The 20635-nt window shown below is 56.7% G+C and overlaps 1 protein-coding gene across 1 annotated transcript; it reads right to left on the bottom strand.

The window, feature by feature from the left end:
• Window positions 1-7813: 7813 nt before the first annotated feature.
• On the bottom strand, window positions 7814-19862 carry LSM4 (LSM4 homolog, U6 small nuclear RNA and mRNA degradation associated). Its single transcript, XM_036848680.1, has 5 exons — window positions 19759-19862; window positions 15674-15715; window positions 13466-13564; window positions 10421-10604; window positions 7814-8463 (listed from the first exon to the last, which is right to left on the bottom strand). Exons 1-5 carry the CDS (start codon window positions 19759-19761, stop codon window positions 8372-8374), a joined length of 420 nt encoding a protein of 139 aa, XP_036704575.1. The 5' UTR covers window positions 19762-19862; the 3' UTR covers window positions 7814-8371.
• Window positions 19863-20635: the final 773 nt, after the last annotated feature.

The raw sequence follows: 20635 nt of genomic DNA, 5'->3' as shown, positions 1-20635 counted from the left end.
GTCCGCTGCCAAACTCCCCTCCGCCCAGGACTTCAGGTCCTAGGACAAGCCCATTTGATGAATGGGTAGATAGAGGCTAAGAGGCCGGCCCCAAGGTTCTGGGCAAGGCCGGATTTATCAGGGCCTCCTAATAGGGGGGTTGGAGCGGGCACATAGTGGAAGGGAAAAGGGAATTATAGTGAGTGAGAAATAAACAAAGGGAGAAAGGCAGAGATGGAGGGAGAGTGAGCGGGAGAGGGAAGGAAGCAAAGTCTGGTGGAGAAACACAGAGACAGAGACCAGAGAGAAAGGAGGTGGGAAGAGAGACCAGCTCGAGAAGGCAGGAGACACAGGAAGAGACAAATGATTGTTTTTAAATCAAGCCACATTTTTCACTGGGATGCAGGGCCCTTGGCTGGGGACTGGACCCAGTCTTCTGTCTCGTTGGCATGAAGAGAAGGTGACATTATAAATCTGTACAAGGAAAATATAGTGACTGTCTCCTAGGGATGATCAGTATGTGAGGTGATAAGGGACTCACAGGCCACCTCGGGAGCTGGAGGCCCCAACTGTCCTGGAGGCTCACAGGGCAGGATTCCTGATGCTGGCTTCGGCCCCAGCCTGGCTCACCCACTGCTCATTGACCTCTGACAGGGCTTTGTGGCCTGAAATGCCCAGGGAGCTGTAGGTCACTCCAAGTCCCCACCATGCCCCTGCAGCTCTGGGTCAGGTGGAGAGGACGCAGACACTGGTATTTCACTGCCTGGCTTCCCCTTCTCTCCGCACACTGGCTACTGCCATTGTCAAGCTGGGTAAATTGAGGTTCTGAGAGGGGCCCACATTCTTGGGGTGGAAATAAGTGAAAACATAGATAATACAATATCTGGCAGTGACAAGAGCTATGAAGAAATCTCACTGGGAGGAGGGGAGTGGTGAATACAGAGGGTCCTTGACACCTGCAGACAAAAGGGGTGCCATGAGGAGGCACCTGGGAAGGATGTGTCTGAAAGCTGGATCAGCAAGAGCAATGGCCCTGAGGTAGGGCTGCAAGGTGTGTTGGAAGAGAATCAGGGAAGAGGCCTGGAGTGGGGTGAGGAAAGGGGAGATGGGAGAAGGTAAGGGTCGGGGGGAATCACAGGGGCATCCGTGTTGTCAGCAGCTGGAGTGGGGGATAGTTGGAGTCCTTGCCAGCCCAGGTAGAGCCCGTGACTACCCTCCCTGCCTCTGTTTCCCCACCAGTGTCCATGTTCCAGAGGATGCAGGGGAGGCACAGGGGGCATAGGGACTGCCAAGGGTCACAGGGATCCATCTTCTGCCCTCTGTGAGTGCCACCCTGGCCTCCTCACACTCTCTGTGGCTCCCTGCCCATCTCCCTGCCACCCCTTAGCTCTCTGCCCACTGCTGTCATCGAGCCACCCAACCTTTGCCCATGATGTTCCCTCACCAGTGCCCACCTCAGGAAACACTCTGCAGCTCCCCTACCGAGCAGAGCCCAAAGACTCTCCCTTGGCTGGCTCCCCAGTGCCACTGGGCCCCTCACTCAGCCTCTTCACCCACCCCCAGTTTGGCTGCAAGCTCTGCAGGGAGGGGGTGGCTTAGGAGACAGAGAGGCTGACAGAAATGGGAGAAGGTGGGCATCAGGGTCCTTGAACCTGGGTAAAAATAGCTGTCCCCTCTGCCCCTGCCCCCTGTGAGGAGGCGGTAGTGATGGTGGCTGCAGTGATGGGGGATGTGCCCAGAGGAGCATCCGGCAGGGCCCGTGTTGCCATGGTGATGCTGACTCAGAGGCAGAGGCAGGTAGCAGCATCTGGTACCCAGCCGGCCCGCCTCTGCACTCACAGCACCCTCCCCAACCCCCACCCTGTAGCCTCCACTCCACTCCACTCATTTTCTGAGACTAGAGAGGGGTGGGTGAGTCCCTGTGGCAGCTGGATAAGTTCCTCCACAACCCCCATCCAATCACCTGCTGGAAGGTGGGGGACAATGTTCTCACTGCACTGACTTGGGTACCAGGTCTTCCTCCCTCCATCCACCTGTCGTCCTGCCCATCTGTCTGTCTCTCTGTCCATCCCTCGTTCATACATCCGCCTAACATTTATGGACCACCTCCTGTGTGCCCACATCGTTCTCAGCACAGGGCAGTTACCTCATGCCCATGCAGTCAAGGTATCAGAGAGGGGTCTGGGCTGGGAGGATGTGGGTGAAGACCCCCCGGCCACTTGGGTCCAGGCCTCAAGATGCTGAGGCCCCCTTCTCTCCCTCCTGCTCTCAGTCTCTCCCCCTCTTCCTGCATCTTTCAGTCTCTCTCTCTGTCTCTCCATCTCAAAGTACAGCCCGGACCCTTCCCCACACGCCTCAGGGCCCACAGCTGCGGCCCACCTCCCTCCACCCTCTTTACTTATTCCACTCCAGCCACGCCAGCCTCTGCAGTTTTCCTCCAGCACACCAGCTCATTCCCACCTCAGGGCCTTTGCACATGCTGCTCTCCCCGCCTGAAAGACCCTTAGGGTCTTCACCTGTGTATTTATCTTCTTTAATTCTTGGTTTCCCAATTATCTCTCTACCCCCCAGGGTATGCCTTCACTTCCCCAACTGTGAAATTGGCATGGTGAGCACAGTATGACTTTATAGTGGGGGGTGGGGATTATGTGCTTAGAACTGTGCCCAACGCAGAGTAAAAACTCAACACAGTTCAAATGTCCAGGAGCTGATGAAGGATAAACAAAATGTGATCCATTCATACAACGGAATATTATTCAGCCAAATAAAGGAATGAAGCACTGATACACACTACAACATGTATGAACCCTAAAAATATTACGCTGAGTGAAAGAAGCCAGACACAAAAGGCTGCATAGTATGTGATTCCATTTATGTGAAATGTTCAGAACAGGCAAATCCATAGAGACAGAAAGCAGATTAGTGGTTGCCAGGGGCTGAGGAGGAGGGAGTGGGTGTGGGGTTTCTTTTTGGGGTGATGAAAATGTTCTGGAACTAGATACAGGTGGTGGTTGCACAACATTGCGAATGTACTAGATGCCACTGAATTGCTCACTTTAAAATGGTTGATTTTATGTTAGTGAATGTTACCTCCATTTTTTTTTTAAAGGACATTAGGTAAAAACTAAGGAAATCTGAAAAAAAGTGTGGACTTTAGGCAATAATGGTCAACCTGCTGTGTCTCCAAGACACCCAGCATGCATCTTCCCCAGGGCCTTTGTGCCCGCTGTTACCTCTAGCTGGAGGTTTCAAGTGACATAGAAGCTGGATCAGACCCCAGGGGGCCAAGGCACAGTCTGACTCCAATTGCTTCCCTCACCTTCCTGTGGCCACAAGAAAGGTCAAGGGGCTTGGTGGTTAGGATGGAGTGTGCCCGGGAGGCTGAGTGGTTGGGATGACATCAAAGATATTTGGGTCCCTTGGAGGGAACGGTCTGTTCCCCTGGGGGAGGGAGAAGGATCTGTAACCTATGTGGGGTCCCAAAGCAAGTGGGCAGGGAAGGCAATGGAATTCAGTCCAGCTGGGGGCCCTGTCCTAGGGGCCTGCTTCTAGCAGCCTCATGAACACAAACAACAAGATCCATTTTCTAATTTTTAAGGAAAACTGCTGAGTAATGAAGATCTCCCTGGACAGTGTTGCTGCGCCTGGGCCTCCCCATCCAGGAACCGAGACTTCTGGGGGTTGTGGAAAAGGCTTCGCCCTTCCAGAGAGTTCTGGGGAACCTTGTCGAGTCTCTCCATGGCAACAGGGAGGGAGGGAGGCCACCTCGCCACACTTCACACGGACTTGGGCACTTGGGGACATCCCACAGCCCTGCTGGCCTTGGACGCTTAACGTGCTGGAGGGGTGCAGCTTGGAGGGACAGGTCCTGGGGGTGTTTACAGGGACAGTCTTCAAAGGAACAGAGAAGGGAATGAGGGAGGGGAAGATGCATGAGAACTCGCCAAGTATTTTTAGGCACTGAATGCAGCCCTGAAATATTTCCATGGCCACTCCTAGAGGATGAGCTGGGTGACTATTTCGGTGCCTGGTCCCAGCGGGGGCAGAGTGGGGGTGAGTCACTGCTGGGTGGCTGGGCAAAGACCAGGAGGGGGCTCTCAGGGCAGGACCTTGGGCCTGTAGGGTGACGGCTCCCTGGTCCGGGGCCAGGCGTCTGGTGCTGGGCTCCAGGGTACAGAGGACAGTGGCCTGGCCATTCCCTGTAGCGTGGCACCACTGCCCAGGTCCCCCCTGGACAGCAAGCAAATCACGTTGACCCCACGGCTTATGGAGATAAAGAGGGTCCCGGGTGAGGTTTCAGACACTCCACAGGTGCTCGGTGAAGCGCCTCTCCTATGTTTTCAGGCACGTATGAGGGACTTCCCTGGCTGGCCAGTGGTTAAGACTCTGCGCTTCCACTGCAGGGGGCACGGGTTCTATCCCTGGTTGGGGAACTAGATCCCACATGCATGCCGCAACTAAGAAGTCCACATGCCGCAACTAAGAAGTCCACATGCTGCAACTAAATACCCCACACACTGCAACGAAGACCCCGTGTGCTGCAACTAAGACCCAGTGCAGCCAAAAATAAATAATAAATAAATATTAAAAAAAAAAACAAACAGGTGCCGACTTCACCTGCCCCCATTCCTAATTCTACACCTGACACAACTGACCGGAGAGAAGGTAAATGGATCCTCCAAGTTCAAGGAGGGGACAGAGGGAGGAGCTCAGAGGAGGCTCTGGAGCGGTGTGTCCTGGGGGCTGTGTGTCCTGGGGAGGGTCGCTCACCCTCTCTGTGTCTGCGCCTGGGCACTGCCTGGCACATGCTAGACTGTTGTTAGTTCACGGCCCTGGGTCTCTTCATCCTCTCTGCCCTTCCCAAGCAGGCCATGGAAGCTCAGGGGATTTGCACTTGCTGTTCCCTCTACCTGTTGTTCCCTGCTCTCTTTCCGAGGCCAGAGGCTTCTCGTTGTTCAGGAATTGGTTTGACCACGTCCCCCTTCTACTCTTTGGAAAGGACCCACCCCAGCATCCTAAGCTTCCTGCAGAACAACAAGCCTGTCTGCCTGGGCCCTCACGGCACCCCTGCCCCTTCTGTCACCTCTGTGGCCTCTACCTTGGGCTGAGCCCCCAGCACTGCCTCCTCTTGGTCTCTTGGCTTTCACCCTTGCCTCAGTCTGTTCCAGAACGTTCTATGGCTTCCCATTTCACTCAGGGCCTGCACCCGCCCCATTTCCTGTCCTCTCACTTTGCTCCTGTCACCACTTGGCACAGGACCTTTGCACAGGCTGTTTCCCCTTTCAGGAACACTCTTCCCCCAGATGGCTGGCTCCTTTGCCTCCCTCAAACCCTTTTCTCAAAGGTCACCCCCTGGCCTGTCCGGACCACCTCTCTCCCCCACCCTTGCTTTCTACTCTGAATTTATGCATTCGGCTTGTTTGTTGCCAGCTCACCCCCGTGGAAGGTAAGGGCCACCATGGTGGGGACTCTCTGCCTAATTCACAGCTGAGTCTCCAGTGCCTGGGATGGAGCTGTGGCCCCAGTTCCTCCGCCCCCAGCCAGCCCTCTGCTCCCGTTGTGGCAGGCAGCTTCTCCCACTGAGATCGTTTGAGTGGACATCAGACCATTTCCCACAGGCCAAGCAGCCCTTTGTCCACAGAGAGATGTCAGAGGACAGCAAAGCACATGCTGAGCCAGTAGGGGCCCACATGCTGCTGATGCCAGAACATGCGGACCCCAGGGTCCAGTTGAATGGGTGGGGAGGACACCGGCCGTCAAGCCTGCCTGGAGGATGTGGGAGGCAGCAGTCTGGGGGCAGGGCTTCCCGGGGGAGGTGCTCTTGGAGAAGCAGGTGAGGCCCAAGAGAGGAGGAATCAGCTCAGAAGTGTGTGCAGGCGGGAAAGCAAGAGACACCCTCCCACCCGCCACCAGCTTGCGGGGCTGCCGCTTAAGGCTGCCCGCTGAATCCAGGTCTCTGAAATGGACTCATGGGCCCCAGGGTGAGGCAGCAGGGCCATCCAGGCTGGCACTGGCCCCAGGCTGAGTCACACCCTGGGTGTGTGGGTCTCCCTGACCTGAAGCAGCTGGAGCAAACTCCAAGGGGAGGAGGTCGGGGCCTACAGGAACCACCTACACTTAACCACCTACACTTAAGGTAGCCCGCAAGCTGCAGGTCATGCAGCAGTCAGCTGACGGTGGTGAAAATCCCTGGGGACAGACCGTCAGAAGGGCAGAAAGAAGGAGGCCGAGTTGTGGGAACTAGGCCAGCACTTTTGGTTTCTCTTCTTGTTGAAGGGGCTGAGGCTGGTTTCTTGAAACCAACCAGGAAGACTGGAAAACGGGCCTGTCCTGACACCCAGCTCAGGAGGACGACGCCTTCCGGAAGCCCACGGCACCTAAGCGGCCAGGGCCGGGGAAGCGGCTCATATCACCAGCGGGCAAGGAGAGAACTGGGAGCCCGGACTGCCCGGCTGGAAAGGTCAGGGTTGCCTGGCGCGGCTGGCGGCGCGGACGGGAAGCCGCGATTACGCACGCCGGGGATGCGCCCCCGCGCGGAGACGGGGCGCGTCTGGGACCCACGACCCTGAGCTGCGAATGGGCCCTTGGGAACGTCTGAACACGTTCCTGGTCCAGAGCTGGGTAAGGGAAGAAAAACCAAACTGCGAAGAGCAGGAAGGGGCGGGGCTCCTAAAGGGTTTCCCATTCACAGCCGCGCAGGACACCAGAGCCCCACGGATTTCATCAAAGCCTGACTGGAGACGACCCGCACCCGGCAGGGGGGAGACCTAGCCCCCCAGACCAAGGCCTCGGAGGCCATAATGGGACTCTGCGTCCAGGGCCATGGGGGAGGGGAGTTGTGAACACGGCCCCCTCTCTCCCCAACCGTCCTTCTCTTCTTGCACCTTCATGTCAGCCGGGCCCCTGCACAGCCCACGTCTGTGATGAGGAAGGTGGGTTCTCAGGGCCCAGGTCACACTCAGACCCCACACCCGTGTCCTCAACCTATGCCAAAGTGTTGCTTTGTCACTAGGCAAGGATTCAGGCAGCAGCAGGTCCCTGGAGGGGGGGCCCGGGGAAGAAGCAATGATGGGGGCGAGAGTGGTGGCAGGGAACGGCACTCTCCAGATAGGATGGGGCTGAGAAATCTTAGTCAGAGGTCTTCGAGCTAGCTAGGCCAGCACTTTGCAGACCTGATAAGTGGCAGTTCTACAGGCACCACCACCTTCTCTTCCAATCACCCCTCAGAACCGGTCTCAACCCCGTGACAGGTAGAACCTGCACCCACAGGAATCGGCCTCCTAACACCAGCACTGTCTCTGCGGTTCCCAGGAATATCGGTCAGCAGACCACGTCACCGGAAACATTTTCACAAGTGCTGGCTCAGCGTCTCAGGCAAATCACGGGGTTGTGGAGAGGCAGTACCCTGACTTGAAGAAGAGGTAAAAGGTTCACGAAAACCTTCCTCATGTGTTCCTCGAAGCAGCCGCCTGTCATAGCTTCTCTCTCGGTGAACTCTGGTGTTAATGGTGCTTGCAAAACAGGGACGGAGGGCAGAACACTGGTGGCAAGGCCAGGCGGGGTGGGTGTCCCGCTGGCTCCCACCTGGGACTTTCCTCCCCACACCTCCCCACAAAGAGAGGAGGGGGTCGCCTACTGCCCAGAGCCCAGTCTTGACTTTCACGTTTTTTAAGAGGCTGCTGAGGGACATGGGAACCAGTGTCCCAACGAAATGCTTCCCCTCAGTGAGAGGCCACACGGTACAAAAGGAAACTTCTTGCATGGGGCTGTGATTTCCTGAGGACACTACCTACTAGATGCACCCAGTGGTTCAAAAGGAATTATGGACTTACAGTTTGTAGTTGTATTTGTTTTTATTTTTGTAACACAAAGAGAGAGGAAGTGAAGGGACAGGGCCCAGCGTTGTCCCCCAGAACAGCTTCTGAGGCATACGTTCGCCTGGATTCGTTTTGAAAAGGCAATTTTGGGGTCCGTGTTTCAGGAAACTCTCCAGGCTGTCAATCTCAGTGCAAACAGCTTAAAATAAAAACCTCCCGTCTGTTCACCACACAGGGATCTAACACAAAATGCAAAACAAACCTGTTTGGAAAATGCCTGCCCTTAAAACAAGAGGGAGGGCTTTAAAGATGCATTAAACACAGAATCTTCCAGGAATCAAGTTGGCTGCGACTTCACAAAACCAGAAGCACAGAATAACGTTTCCAACTGTAGAATGCTGGCTGACAAAAAAAGAGGAGGATCACAAGATGACAGGCAGGGGGTCCTCCCCCAACACCTGCCTCTTCTTTTTGTTCTGAACAGACTCATAAACTGGAGAGTAGAAACGCGGCCTTGCGGGTGGAAGCAGATGCTCGGAGGTGGTGGCTCAGTCTCTGGGGAACAGAGGGGCGGCTCACTGTTTGCCCGCCTGTCTGCCTGGCTTCTTTTCTGGTTGACCTCTGCCGGTGCCTGGGATTCCACCTCGGCCCCGGCCACCAAACACACCTGTGAGACAGGGGAAAGGGGCTTCAGCAGAGCTGGGCTGGGAGGCCCACTGTGGACTGGGAACAGGAACTGGAACCCTTAGACTATGGCCAAGTTGTTTAATCCCTCTGAGCCTCAGCTTCCACTTCTGTAAAGTGTGGGCAGTGATCCTACCTCTGGCGGGAAGGGCAGGTTGAGAATATGAGGTGGAGTGTTGACCAGGGCTGGGCATGGGCAGTGCTCCAGAACATTCTCAGTGTGACAAGGGACCAGACCAGGCCCCCCAGGGGTGCGAAGGATGCCAGGGAGGACAGACGTTGGCACCAAGTCACACTGGGGCTTGGGGCGGGCTTCCTGGAAGAGAGGGCTGGGGGCCAAGGTGGAGGGCAGTAACCAGAAGGACAAAGCCAGAAGGGCTTCCAGGAGGAGGTGGGGGGCATGAGCTAGGACAAGGCCTGGACTCAGTCCAGGGATGGGGCAATGACCCCCAGCTGTGAGGCTGGGAGCTGCACCAGGGGACCTGGGCCTTCCTCGCTCTGGCACCACCCGCATCTGGCCCAGGAGAGAAGCGTCTGGGTGGTTTGTGTGTGTCCAGCCTGGAGAAGGGGCAGGGGAGCCTCCTGAGCCCTGACCTCTGCAGTCAGTGGTGGGGCTGTTTCCAAAATACATTTTACGTGGAGCAACGGCACTGCTGTTGGGGGAGGTGGGTAGTCGGAGGGAGGTTGTGCCCCCGGCCCAGGGAGGTCCCAGAAGGATCAGGGCAGCATGGGGACATGGAAATGTACACACAGGCCCCCTTCCTCCACAGACATGCAGGGGGCCCTCTGGGGACAGAAGCCAATGCTGGCAGGGTCTGCCTAACCTCACGTCTCATGGGGCAAGACCAGCTTTGCCAAGGGGAGCCTGGCTATGCGGGGACCCCTGTGAGATTTCCACTGGCTGTGGAAGGCCCTGTGGCCTCGGTTCGGACCTGCCCGAGCAAGCCGCTCTCCCCGTCCTCCCTGCTCCTTCAGGCAGTTTACTTGACAGTGGTGGCCCCCAGTGAAGAGTCTAGCCCTGGGGACAGGTCCTGGGACCCCTGGGGCCCTGCTCACCCCCATCCTAGGCTACCCTCCACCTGGGGTGCCCTCCTGCCCTCTTCCGTCTGGCTCCTTTCTGACTGTCACGTGAGCCTCAGCTCATGGCTGGCTCCTGTGTCCTTCCCAGCCCTGCCCACGAGCCCCCAAGGTGGGCCCCGGGCCTGGCACACAGGAGGCCCCTCCAGATGCAAGAGACAAAGCCAGGTCCCTCCAAGAACAGGAGCCAGGCGGGGGAGGCGGGGAAGGGCAGGGTCTGCAGATGGCCTCTGGGCTGAGGCCCCAGCTGACTGCACAAGTTTAATTTTATGCCAGATTTATAATCTCAGGGTGGTGTGGTGGGATCTATCCAAAAGGCGTGACCTTGGCTTTGTATAAAGGAGTCATAGCAGGGAAGGGTCCCATGCCGGGGCCCCGCGCTGGGGTCCTCACCCGCAGTCTAGTGAGGTGGGCACCGCGGGACCCTCTCTGCAGAGGGGAAACTAAGCCTTGGCGAGGTGCCCAGAGCACCTGCCAGGAAACACAGGCAGGGCTCAAGTCCCAGGTCTACGTGGGCCTGGACCTGGACCTAAGGGAGCATTGAGAGCCACTGCGGGGCACGAGGGCCCAGGTGGGTGAGGGTCAGCACTGACCACCAGGACTCAGCTGGGCTCCCCGGGTTGGGCTCCTGCGGCGGGGCAGGCGGCAACCAGCAGCGTCAGCTGTTCCGCAGAGGAGCCCCATGAGTCACAGCCCCCCAGCTCCATGTAGGAGGGGCTCAGAGCCAGGCCCTCGGCACCATGACGGCACCAGCCAAGAATGTCAACACTGGGCCGGGACGGATGCCACGTGCTGCAGTCACCCCCGCCAATGGGGAGGCCCCAGCAGCCTGCTAGGGAGGAAGCAGGGAGAGAAGGGCATACCTCGCCCGGCGCCCCCCATTCCGCGGCCCTTCTGCTGCTTCTGCTGCTGCAGGCCACCGCGGCCGCGGCCCTTGGCCACCACCTCCTCCTTGACCATGTCGATGATCTCATCAGGGATGCGCAGGTACTTGATGGTGCTGCCGCGGATGTAGCACTCGGGCATCCGCCAGAATTTGTCCCCGTCCTGTGACAGAGGGGGTGTGTGTCAGATCTGTGGCGGGTAGGGTCCCTGCAGAGCAGGTGCAGATGCCGGGGCAGCATCTGTCCCCTCAGGCCGCCTGCACCTGGCATCGCCCCCACGGGCTGCAAAGTTCTTCGTCCTGGACGGGACACTGGAGGGGCCGCCCTCCAGCAGGATCTCTCCAGATCCTTGGCAGCTCTTCACACATGAGAGAGGGTGGGGCAGGGCCTCGTGAGAAGCCTCCGCGTCCTCAGCCTGTCCTCCAGTGGGGGATGCAGCCCGAGGCCTGGAGAGGGGTGAGGCTGTCCCACGCGCCAGGTGCTGCCACAGCCCAGCTCCTCCCCCTCCTGCCCCAAGCCTTCCAGAACTCACCTTCTGGAACCCTCTCTAGGCACCCTGACTCATTCATTCACACAAGTATCTCGTGGCAGGGTCTGAGCTGGGCCTGGGACACAGGTGAGCAGGACAGAGACCCTGTGTGATGGGTGAAGAGGGCCAGGAGGGGGTGGGGAGCCAGGTCTGGGGCCAGCCAGGGGCAGCTCCCAGTGATGCCAGTTTTCAGGGGAGCTAATGGAAGCTAGAGAGACAAGGGGCTTGTAAAGTTGCAGACTCCTGAGCAACGCCGAACCTGCAGTTTTTAGGATGCTGACTGTTTCCTCCCCACCACCACATACCCAGCGACCAGCACAAGGCCTTCCCTCCACGCTACCTCCTGCTGCCCTTGGGCGGGAGCCCGGAGCCTCATCCATCAGATGAATTCTCCGGCCCCACCCCTGTTGCCCAGGCCAGAAGCCTGGGTAACCCCTCCCCCCACACCCCTAGAAATCAGACCAAGACATCTCCCTGCTTAGATCCCAATCAGCGCCCCGTTGGCCCAAGGACGAGGTCCAAACTCCTCAGTGTGGTTCCAGAGGGCCTGAGATCCAGCCCCACCCTGGCTGCCCTCTCTCGGCACTCGATGTGCCTTCCAGATGGAACTTTCTGGAACACACACAGTGGGCTTCTGGCCCCCAGCACTTTGCACACGTTGTTCCCACCTTTTCATGTCTGGCTAACTCCAGCCCTCAACAGGCCTTGCTTCCAGCCTCCCTGCAACCCCCAGTCCTCCTGCATGACACTCATCAGCGGTGCCTGGGCCGATCTGGCCCAGCCCAGTGGAGGTACTCGGCAGGGACAAATGGAATGTTTGCGGGCCAACTCTTCCCAGGAACACACACGAGAGCCCCCGACCCATACAGGAACCCCAAGAGGCCTCAGAGCATTCCTTTCCCAGAAATGGTAGGCGAGGGGCCAAGTCCGTGGGGATGCAAAGTACAGCCAGACAGAAACAATGATTGTGTGGAAGCTCAGGGCTGGGGCTGGGGCCGGCGGCTCAGCGCGAGGCTTCCCCTCAGCCAAGGGCAGGCCGAGCCCAGTGCGCTCCCTGTAGGAACAGGGTTTACTGTGCTTTCCATGGGGTCAGCTAAATGCCTCCCGACCCTTGCTCTCCCGTCCTTTCTCAGCCCCTGGGGTCTCTGTGTTCAGCCACCTGCTACCCAAGGGAAGGAGGGGCTGCCATCACCTGTTTCCAGATGAGGACTCCGGGTGGCCTGTGTGAGACGGTACCTCCCACCAGCCTCTCCTCCCAACCGCTGGGTCACAGAGGGGGACTCCCCAGGGGGAGCCACGTGTCCAGTCTCGGCTGGCCGTGCCGGACGGACCTTGCCCCGAGACCCAGTGATTGGTTCTAGGTGACAGAAGCGGACACAGACCTAACGGCGGTGTGCAGAAGGACAAGTGGTCAGCTGTGCACTGCGGCACCGTCTGCCACAGGCACACTGGAAACGCCTGCCACCAGGAGTTCGGTCCCAAGAAGCAGGTCACAGAGCCGAGCAGGTGAGGGCAGGGGGTCACAGCCCTCTGTCTGCCTTTTGGGGTGTGAACTGTCCAGGAGCACAGACCGGGGCGAGAGTGGCTGCCTTGTGCTCTGCTGTATGCTGGCGTGGCGAGCCCTGGGGGCACACTGCCTGTGGCTCAAGACAGCCGGGCCCTGCCTGGGCCCCCCAGGAGCTTCCTCCCCGTAACATGAGGGGCTATCTTGGGCAGGGAGACGGAGACCGGAATAAGGTGAGAGGAAAGCTCTAGCAGAAGCCAGTGCAGATTAGGGGGAGGGAGTCCTGCCTTCCTCACTGTCCTCATCACTCTGTGGATCACCCCAAGGCGGGGAAGGCCAGTGACCCTGGGGAACATTCTCCCCCACCCCGGCCCTGCACTTCCTGGTTTCAGGCCTCAGGGGAAACACGCCCTGTGGTGACCCGGACATCCCACGGTCACGCCACCACGGCCCACATGGTGGGCAATGCCCACAGCCAGGACCAAAGGCAGCAGAGGCTGATAAGGAGGGTGGGGCCTGCCCTGGAGGCCACCCCCTCCCTGTAGAGCAGGGATTTATGGCCAGAAGCACCCCCCAGGCCCAAGTCCTTCTTGGTCAGGGGTGGCACCCGGGGGTGCGGGAGCAGCTCAGTACCTGCCGGGCAGCATCCCCGCAGGTGCAAAGTCCAGGGCACTAGAGAGACTTGGAGCCTTGTCTGGCTGTCCCCCCCTCCAACATCCTGCCCAGTCCCTCGGGCCCCACCCCTGCAAGGGGCTCCGCCCCTGGCAGGATGACCGGTTGTATAGGCTGAGGTAGGCACACTCCCACTCCTCCCACACGTCCAGGGAAGGGCTTCTACCCCACTTGGAAGCAAGGATGCTGAGGCTCTGTAAAGCCCCAGGTCCCAATGCGCATTCCTGGCCACATGACCCCCATTCGCTGTGCCCACCAGACCGGCGCTGCCCCAAGGCCCCCAGGCAGCGGGTGCAGACTCGGGGCGGAGGGCACTCACCCTGGACGTGCAGATCACCTCACGCAAGTTGATGTTCATCCAGTTGTCGCAGCTCACCAGGTGCCCATTGTACGTCTCCCCATTTTTGAGTTCCACCAACTGGAGAGAAAACGGGTCCCACGTCAGTCTCAGGCCCCAAGGGAGGTGCAGACTTACCCCGAAGAGCAGGCCACCACCACCGGGCCTCATTCAGACACATCCTCGGCTCTTCTTGGGACCCACTGGCCACAGCACACGGTGCCCAGGCCCCCAGGGGCCCACCTTACAGGAGACACGCTCTGTTTTCTCGGTACGCTTTGCTGGGCATTGTAGACTTTCTACGATGAAACCATTTTTTTGTGTGTGGAAGAAACAAACAGACAAAAAACCCCCCCACATCTTTAAAGGAATGAGTGAGGGTGGCCAGGGGCCGGGCAGGTGCCCGGTGATGGCACACGTGTGATCCTTGGTGGTCTGGAAAAACTGTTTTTCATTGCAATAACTACTTGCTTATTTTGATGTGTTTCGGGAAAAGCGCGTCACGTGGAAGACAGGCTTTTGCTAGGAAAAGGCTGAGACTTAAAAAAGAATCAACTTAGAGTATGAACTTATGGTTACCAGAGGGGATTGGTGGGGGGAAGGGATAGTTAGGGAATTTGGGATTGACATGTACACAGGACTATATTTAAAATGGATAACCAACAAGGAAGTACTGTATAGCACAGGGAACTCCACTCAATATTATGTAACAACCTAAATGGGAAAAGAATTTGAAGAAGAGTAGACACGTGTATATGTACAACCGAATCACTTTGTTGTACACCTGAAACTAACAATATTGTTAATCAACTATACTCCAACATAAAATAAAAAGTTTAAAAAAAAAAAAATCAACTCTTGGGGCTGGAGAGGCACTGGGCTCACAGCCGCCACCTCTGCATCGTTCTGTGGGCCGGGCATGGGCGCAGGCGCCAGCATAATGAGCGCCAGCGGCAGCCTGGTCCGTGCCTATGACTTCCTGCTGAAGTTCCTGCTGGTGGGTGACAGTGACGTGGCGAGGGTGAGATCTTGGCGAGCCTGCAGGACGATACAGCCGAGTCCCCGGACGGCCACCTGGCAGACATCATGTGCTCTCCTGCTGCCTTCTGCAGTGCTGCAGACATTTTCCAGCTACTCTGCCCGTTTCCCTTGGCAACCACTTTAAGATTTAAAATATGATTTGTAAAGTCATCACTTTCAAGTTTGGAAAAGAAAAAAGAAAAAAAAGGAATCAACTCAGCTATCTGCCCAAGAGAAACGAAGACATACATCCATGGAAAAATGTGTTCACGGATGTTCCCAGCAGCTAAAGTCTTCACGAATAGCCAAAAAAGTGGAAACAACCCAAATGTCCATCATCAGTGGACAAATGGATAAATAAAACGTGATGTATCCACACAACAGAACATCACCTGGCCGTAAGGAATGAAGCTTTGACACACGTTACAATGTGGACAAACCCCGAGAACATCATGCTGAGTGAAGGAAGCCAGACACGAAAAGCCACATGTTGTGTGATCCCACTTACAGGAAATGTCCAGAACAGGCAAATCCACAGAGACAGAAAGCAGATTAGTGGTTGCCAGGGGCTGGGGCGGGGGGAGGGGGAGGGGAGCAGCTGCTAATGGAGACTGGGTCACCTTCTGGGGTGACAGGATTGCTCTGGAACTACATAGAGGTGGTGGCTGCACAACACTGTGAATGTACTGAACGTCCCTAAACTGTACTTCAAAAGGTTGAATTGTATGGTATGTGAATAACGTCTGAATTTAAAAAAAGAAAAGACAACAGAACATATTGACAGATACTACACTGTATCACGAAAGGACAAAAGCAGCTGAGGGAATGAGCATCGCATGAACCTATCCATATTTTAAAAAATCATTCACGTTTACACACACATTAAAAGTCCAGGTGTGTATATATCAAAGAATAGTTAAACTGTTGGGAAAATGAACGAAGAGGGGCTTCCACTTTCTCTGAATCTCTAGTATTTGACACTTTTAATAAGCATGTATTACTTTGATCAGGAGCAGAAATGACACAGGTCCTGATGCATGTGGGAGGGAAAAGAGGACAGGCAGGAAGTGGTTTTGGCTGGAGGCTCCTCACCCTTTGCCCAGTGTCCCTGTCCCTGTGCTGAGGCTGGTCCCCGCTGAAATGTGCCATCCCAGACCGGCACGTACTCACCATTGGGTGATTCTGAGCCGTTTTCAGCAGTGACAAAGGAAGCTGAAAGGCAAACAAAAGCACATGACTTGTTTCATCAGCACTGTGGAGCCCTGGCCTCTGGGCAGGGCTGGGACTCCAGGAGCACACATTCCCTGACAAAAACGCAGCTTCTGAACTCTGCCGAAGCCCAGGACACATACCTGTCTCCTAGTTTAGGACAGAAAAGTCTCAGGAACACCCCCACCCCTGCAATCGCAGAGGCAGCTGCCCTCTGGTCTTGGCGCTGACCATTCCGGGCATTTCTTTGTAGCTCAGGCTGCATATAGTCCCACCCCTGACAGGACCAGGTGTAGCCCTCCATGCTTATCAACAGCATCACAGCACACGGGTTCTGCTGCTGCTTGCATTTTTTGCTCCACTGATGTTTCTGAGATACATCCAGGTTGATACATGCAGCTCTAGCCGGGCCTTTTATTTTTGGCATGGTAGGTGGTTATCATCACACCCACTTTATGGACAGAGACACTGCAGCTTAGAGACTGAGGAACTTGCCCGGCACCAGAGAGCTAGTGAGAGACGGAGCTTGACTTGACCCCATCTGCCAGAAGCCAGCTCACGCTGAGCCCACACTTCAGGGGGCAGCCCTGATTGAACCAAGAGTGATTTGGCCAGGCGCAACAGGCCTCCCGATCTGAGGAGGCCACATCTGAGCTGGGTGTTCATAGAGAAATTCACCAGGTGAGAAGAAGAAATATTTCAGAAGAAGCCTGTGGTCACTGCAAGTGAGAGCAGATAAAGGATGGGATTTAAAAACTCCCCCTGATAAGGTGAACTTTCAAGATAGTTCTTTTCCCATTATTACTGAATTTCTTTTTTATAAAAAACATAGAGTGTAATTGGGGAAAAAAAATCAGTTCTTTTCATTTTGGGTACACAAATCACGACCCATACACTGCGGCCTGTCTCTGGGTCTCCAGAACAGTGACTCAGGTGGCAGTGCTTGGGTCCAGGGTCCAGTGACAGCCTATCCAGTATAGCCAGGTGAAGGTTCTAGACCAAGGGCCCCACAAGATGGGAAACTGCCTCAGCAAGGACCACACCTTGCCCAAGCAACTTTGGAATTCTAAGTTGGCCTGAGCCCCAGGACTTCTTGGCAGGGGAGTCCCAGCCCACCCTCACCCTCCAATAGGGGGCAGCTGCTTCTCCAGGTGGTGGGGACTGTGAGGCCTCTCTCAGGAGGCCACAAGGGGCCCTCAACCCCCAGAGGATGGCTCCCTATGGAAGGGCTTGGTGGGGGGGATATCTCACATCCCACGGGCCTTCCCTAAGAGCCACCGGGGAAGATCCAGGGGCGGCAGGAAGCCAGGCCCAAGCCCACTTCCTGCACTGGCTTCCTGGAAGGGCACGATAAGGAGGAAGGAGCCACGTGGAGAGGAGGTGGCTGCTCCGAGGAGGGTGGGCAGGAGGCTGGGGTCCCAGTGTGGCCAACCTGCAGCTCCTGCCCTCTCCTCTGGAATGCATCTGTGTGAGGCTGCCGGGTGCGGAGAGCTGGAGGCTCAGCCGCACATGCGGGAGCCACACACCCAGGGGGTATTTTACAACGGAGAAGCCTCCCGCTTTGCTAGGCAAGCCTGTTCTGTGTCCACAATGGGAATCTGGACCAGGGCGATGACACACCTAGGTCCTCCTCCCAGACCACCAGAGAGGGGACAGGGCCAGCTTAGCCCTGGAAGGCGAGAATGAAGATGGACTCAGTGCTGAGAGGTGGAGGGAGGGTCACAGCAGTACCCTCAAGGCCCCTGTAGATGAGGCACCAGCGGTAGAGCAGATGGGACCTGCCCAGGGACACGGAGCAAGATCCCGCTAAAGCCGGGGAAAGTAGGCTGATGCCTGTCAGCAGGGGACCCACAGATGTCCTTCAATGGCATACAGAGCCTCTATGCCGGTCCCTCTCAGGTTGCCACCCTGTCCCAGCTACTGGCAGCACAGCCCTGAAGGACCCACAGCCTCCTTAGCTGTTGCTGGCAGTGTGCCCTCAGAATACGGCCGCGACACAGATGGGTCCAGCACCTGCTCACGACCCTCGCCTGCGCAGCCGCTCCCTAGGCGGGCCACAGAGCCAGGCCTGACACAGCTCCAGCAAACTGGCCCACTCTGCTCCTCACACACCATGCCCGGTGCTGCTGGCCAAGCTTTGTTCCTCGGTTCCCTCTGCCTGGGGTGCCCTTCCCCAGGCTGGTGGCTGCTCCCTCAGCCAGGCCCTCATTATAACCCCATCGAGGGAACGAGGTTTCCACCTGGGCCACCCTCTGCTGTTTCTATTATAGGACGTAGCCAGTCTCTAATTAACTTGTTTATTTATTATGTCTCCCTGGCTAGACTGGAAGTGCCACAGGCCTCCTGCTAGACTGGAAAATTCAGAGGGTGTGGACTTTGTCCAGCACTGAACACCGGGCCAGGCACACGTGAAGGACTCAGTAAATATTTTCTGAACAAATACGGCACACACCACCAAGGGAGGCACTTGGGGCAGGGGGGATTCTTGCTCAAAGGAGAGGTGGCATTGGGGCAGCAATGCCAAGCAGTGGTCACATCTTGCCATCTTCTACGTCCTTGTCCCCAAACTGTGCTGGAGACAGAGGCGAAAGGAAGGGGAAGATCCCGGTGAACTTGAAAGCCAAGGGGAAGGGGTGGTGGCGGCAGGGGTGGGGGGATGGAAGACACCTGAAGGTGCCAGGGAGACAGGAAAGGGCCAAACACACAGTTCAGTGGCAGACAGGGTCATCTGGAGTCGGGAAAGTCATAAAAAAGCTTCAGGCATGAGAATTCCTTTTTCTGGCCTTTCTCAGAACGCCTGGGGTCTGACCCTCAGGCCTGGGCCAATCCAGGACTAGACCTAATGGTATCCTGAGGCTCCCAACTCAGGAAGCTACTGCAGACCACCCACTCCCTTGCCCAGACCTCTGCTTCCGGCCCTGCCCTGACCACAGGGAACAGGCAGTGTGTCATGCCTTGTCCACTCCTGAACACTCCTCAGAAGGCAGGAACAGGCTGAATGAAGGAATCTGTACTTCGCACAGACACTGTTCTAGGCTCTGGGACTATATGAGGATAAAAAACAAAGATCCTGTCTCCATGGAACTTAAAAGATGCATTCTTCCAGTTCTGCCCAGTCCCTCAGACCAACTCTACCCTCCAGCTGAGAGGAACCTGCTTCCTTCTCTCCATCCCTACACTGACCAGGAGAATTTAGTGAATCCTCATGGTTGACTCTGAAAAATGTGCAGCCACCATCTCAGAGCAACTCAGGTGCTGATGGGCCAAGTACTCTCCCAAGAAGCTCCCAGCTCTCAATTCCTCTGTGTGGACCTCCGTTTCCCTGTCATACGCAGGGGGCACAGGCACTCTCTGGGTTAGATCTACAACTTCCACAACTTGTGAGCGTCATGGCCCTGGGGAGGCTTCCTGTCAGGGCCTCAACTTTTCTTTTTGTGAACTGGGAGGATGCAGTTAGTCCATCCTTAGCTCAAAATACCCCCTCTCCCTCTGAACAACATACTGTATGACACAGGAAAAAGCAAACCCTTCTCCGGGTCTGTCAGCCTGAAAAAGACAGGCACAGGAGGTTGTGCGGCTAGCCTTCTAAGGGCCTTACAAGCCCTGAAATTCCTTAAATTGGTTTAATTTGAGAACGCACACCGGCCCCCTACTTCCTGACGCTCTAGCTTTACAATCTATGAGGTTAGACTGGGTCGAATGCACTCGGAGTCACTTCCCTGCCCGAAAAGTCACTCTGCTGCATTCACCGGGCCCTTCGGTGGGTCCCCTTCCTCTCCGGCCTGTTTCCCCACCTGAAAAATGGGAAGACTGCGGCCAGACCGCTATACTATGATTACACGTTCGTTCAGTCACAAGTTCCCCAGACCGACTTGCTGGGTGTCCTGAGAGAAGCCCCTGCCGTCCCCGGTCTCAGTTACCACCCCCTCGGGCCGGGGGGGGGGGGGACTCGAGGCCCGGATGGTACGCTCGCTCCGCATCACCCCTGCCCCAGCACCCGCCCCGAGGGCCCTTGGCGGTCGGCTCCCCCGTCGCCTTGCCCTCACCATGGTGTCGGCGGGGACCGGGCTCCCCGGCCACTTCCGCCACCGCCGCCGCCGCTCACGTTCCCGCCGGTAGCAGCCCCGCTGCGCGCCACTAGGCTGAAATGGAGTGGCAGCGACGCGAGCCAGTCAGAGAGGGGCTCGTGGGAAGGACAACCAATCCACGCAGAGTAAGGCGAGGCCTACTAAGCACGAGGGCGGGGCGGGCCGTGTTCTCACAGGAGAAATAAGGGACAGACTCGTAAAGTGCCGCCGTGAGTGCTGCAAAAGGGGGGGCGGAGCAATATGCGCAGGCGCAGGAGGCCTTGTGGGTAAGGGCGCATGCGCAGGCGAAACCCTCGCGGATCTCGGCTCCACGCTGTGGGCGAAGGTGGTTATTACCTCCAGTTTCGAGACAGAGAAATGGAAGCTCTTTGGTTCTTATTGGGATGTGCTTAATGTCTCCTTCCGGGCCCCTCCTCTCCTGAATCTCATTGTTGTAGTTGACCATTATCCAACGCACGTCTTTTGGTAGGTTGGAATCCCGGCTGTGCCCTTTGAGCCTCAGTTTGCCTCCCTTTGAAATGGCCGTAATAATAGTGTCTGCGCTAGAAGGTTGCAGTGAGGACGGAACGAGTTAAGCCACGGAAAAGCACGTAGAACAGAATCTGGCACATACTGAGCACTTGATACACGGGTGTGCAACATTGAGCACCTACTATGGACCCGCTCCTAGAAACACAGACGTGAATAAACCAGACAAAACTCCAGGCCCTCCTGAGGCTTAGGAGCCCACTGAGGAGACAGATGGTAAACAAATCGTTCGGAAAAGGTATTAGTTTCCTTGGGCTACCGTAACAGAGTGATCAAACTGGGTGGCTTTAAACCATAAAACTTGACC

This window comes from Balaenoptera musculus, chromosome 3 (assembly GCF_009873245.2).
Source record: "Balaenoptera musculus isolate JJ_BM4_2016_0621 chromosome 3, mBalMus1.pri.v3, whole genome shotgun sequence".
NCBI classification, from domain to species: Eukaryota; Metazoa; Chordata; class Mammalia; order Artiodactyla; family Balaenopteridae; genus Balaenoptera; species Balaenoptera musculus.
The sequence above is the reverse complement of the archived record's forward strand: the minus strand, read 5'-3'. Positions and strand labels throughout refer to the sequence as shown.

Excerpts from the sequence above, each read along its gene's own strand:
- LSM4 (XM_036848680.1), bottom strand. Across the intron at positions 13,565-15,673 it reads CGGCTCAGAATCACCCAATG|TTGGTGGAACTCAAAAATGG; the intron begins GTGAGTACGTGC and ends TTTTCTCTCCAG. Across the intron at positions 8,464-10,420 it reads AATGGGGGGCGCCGGGCGAG|GTGTGTTTGGTGGCCGGGGC; the intron begins GTATGCCCTTCT and ends CCTGTCTCACAG.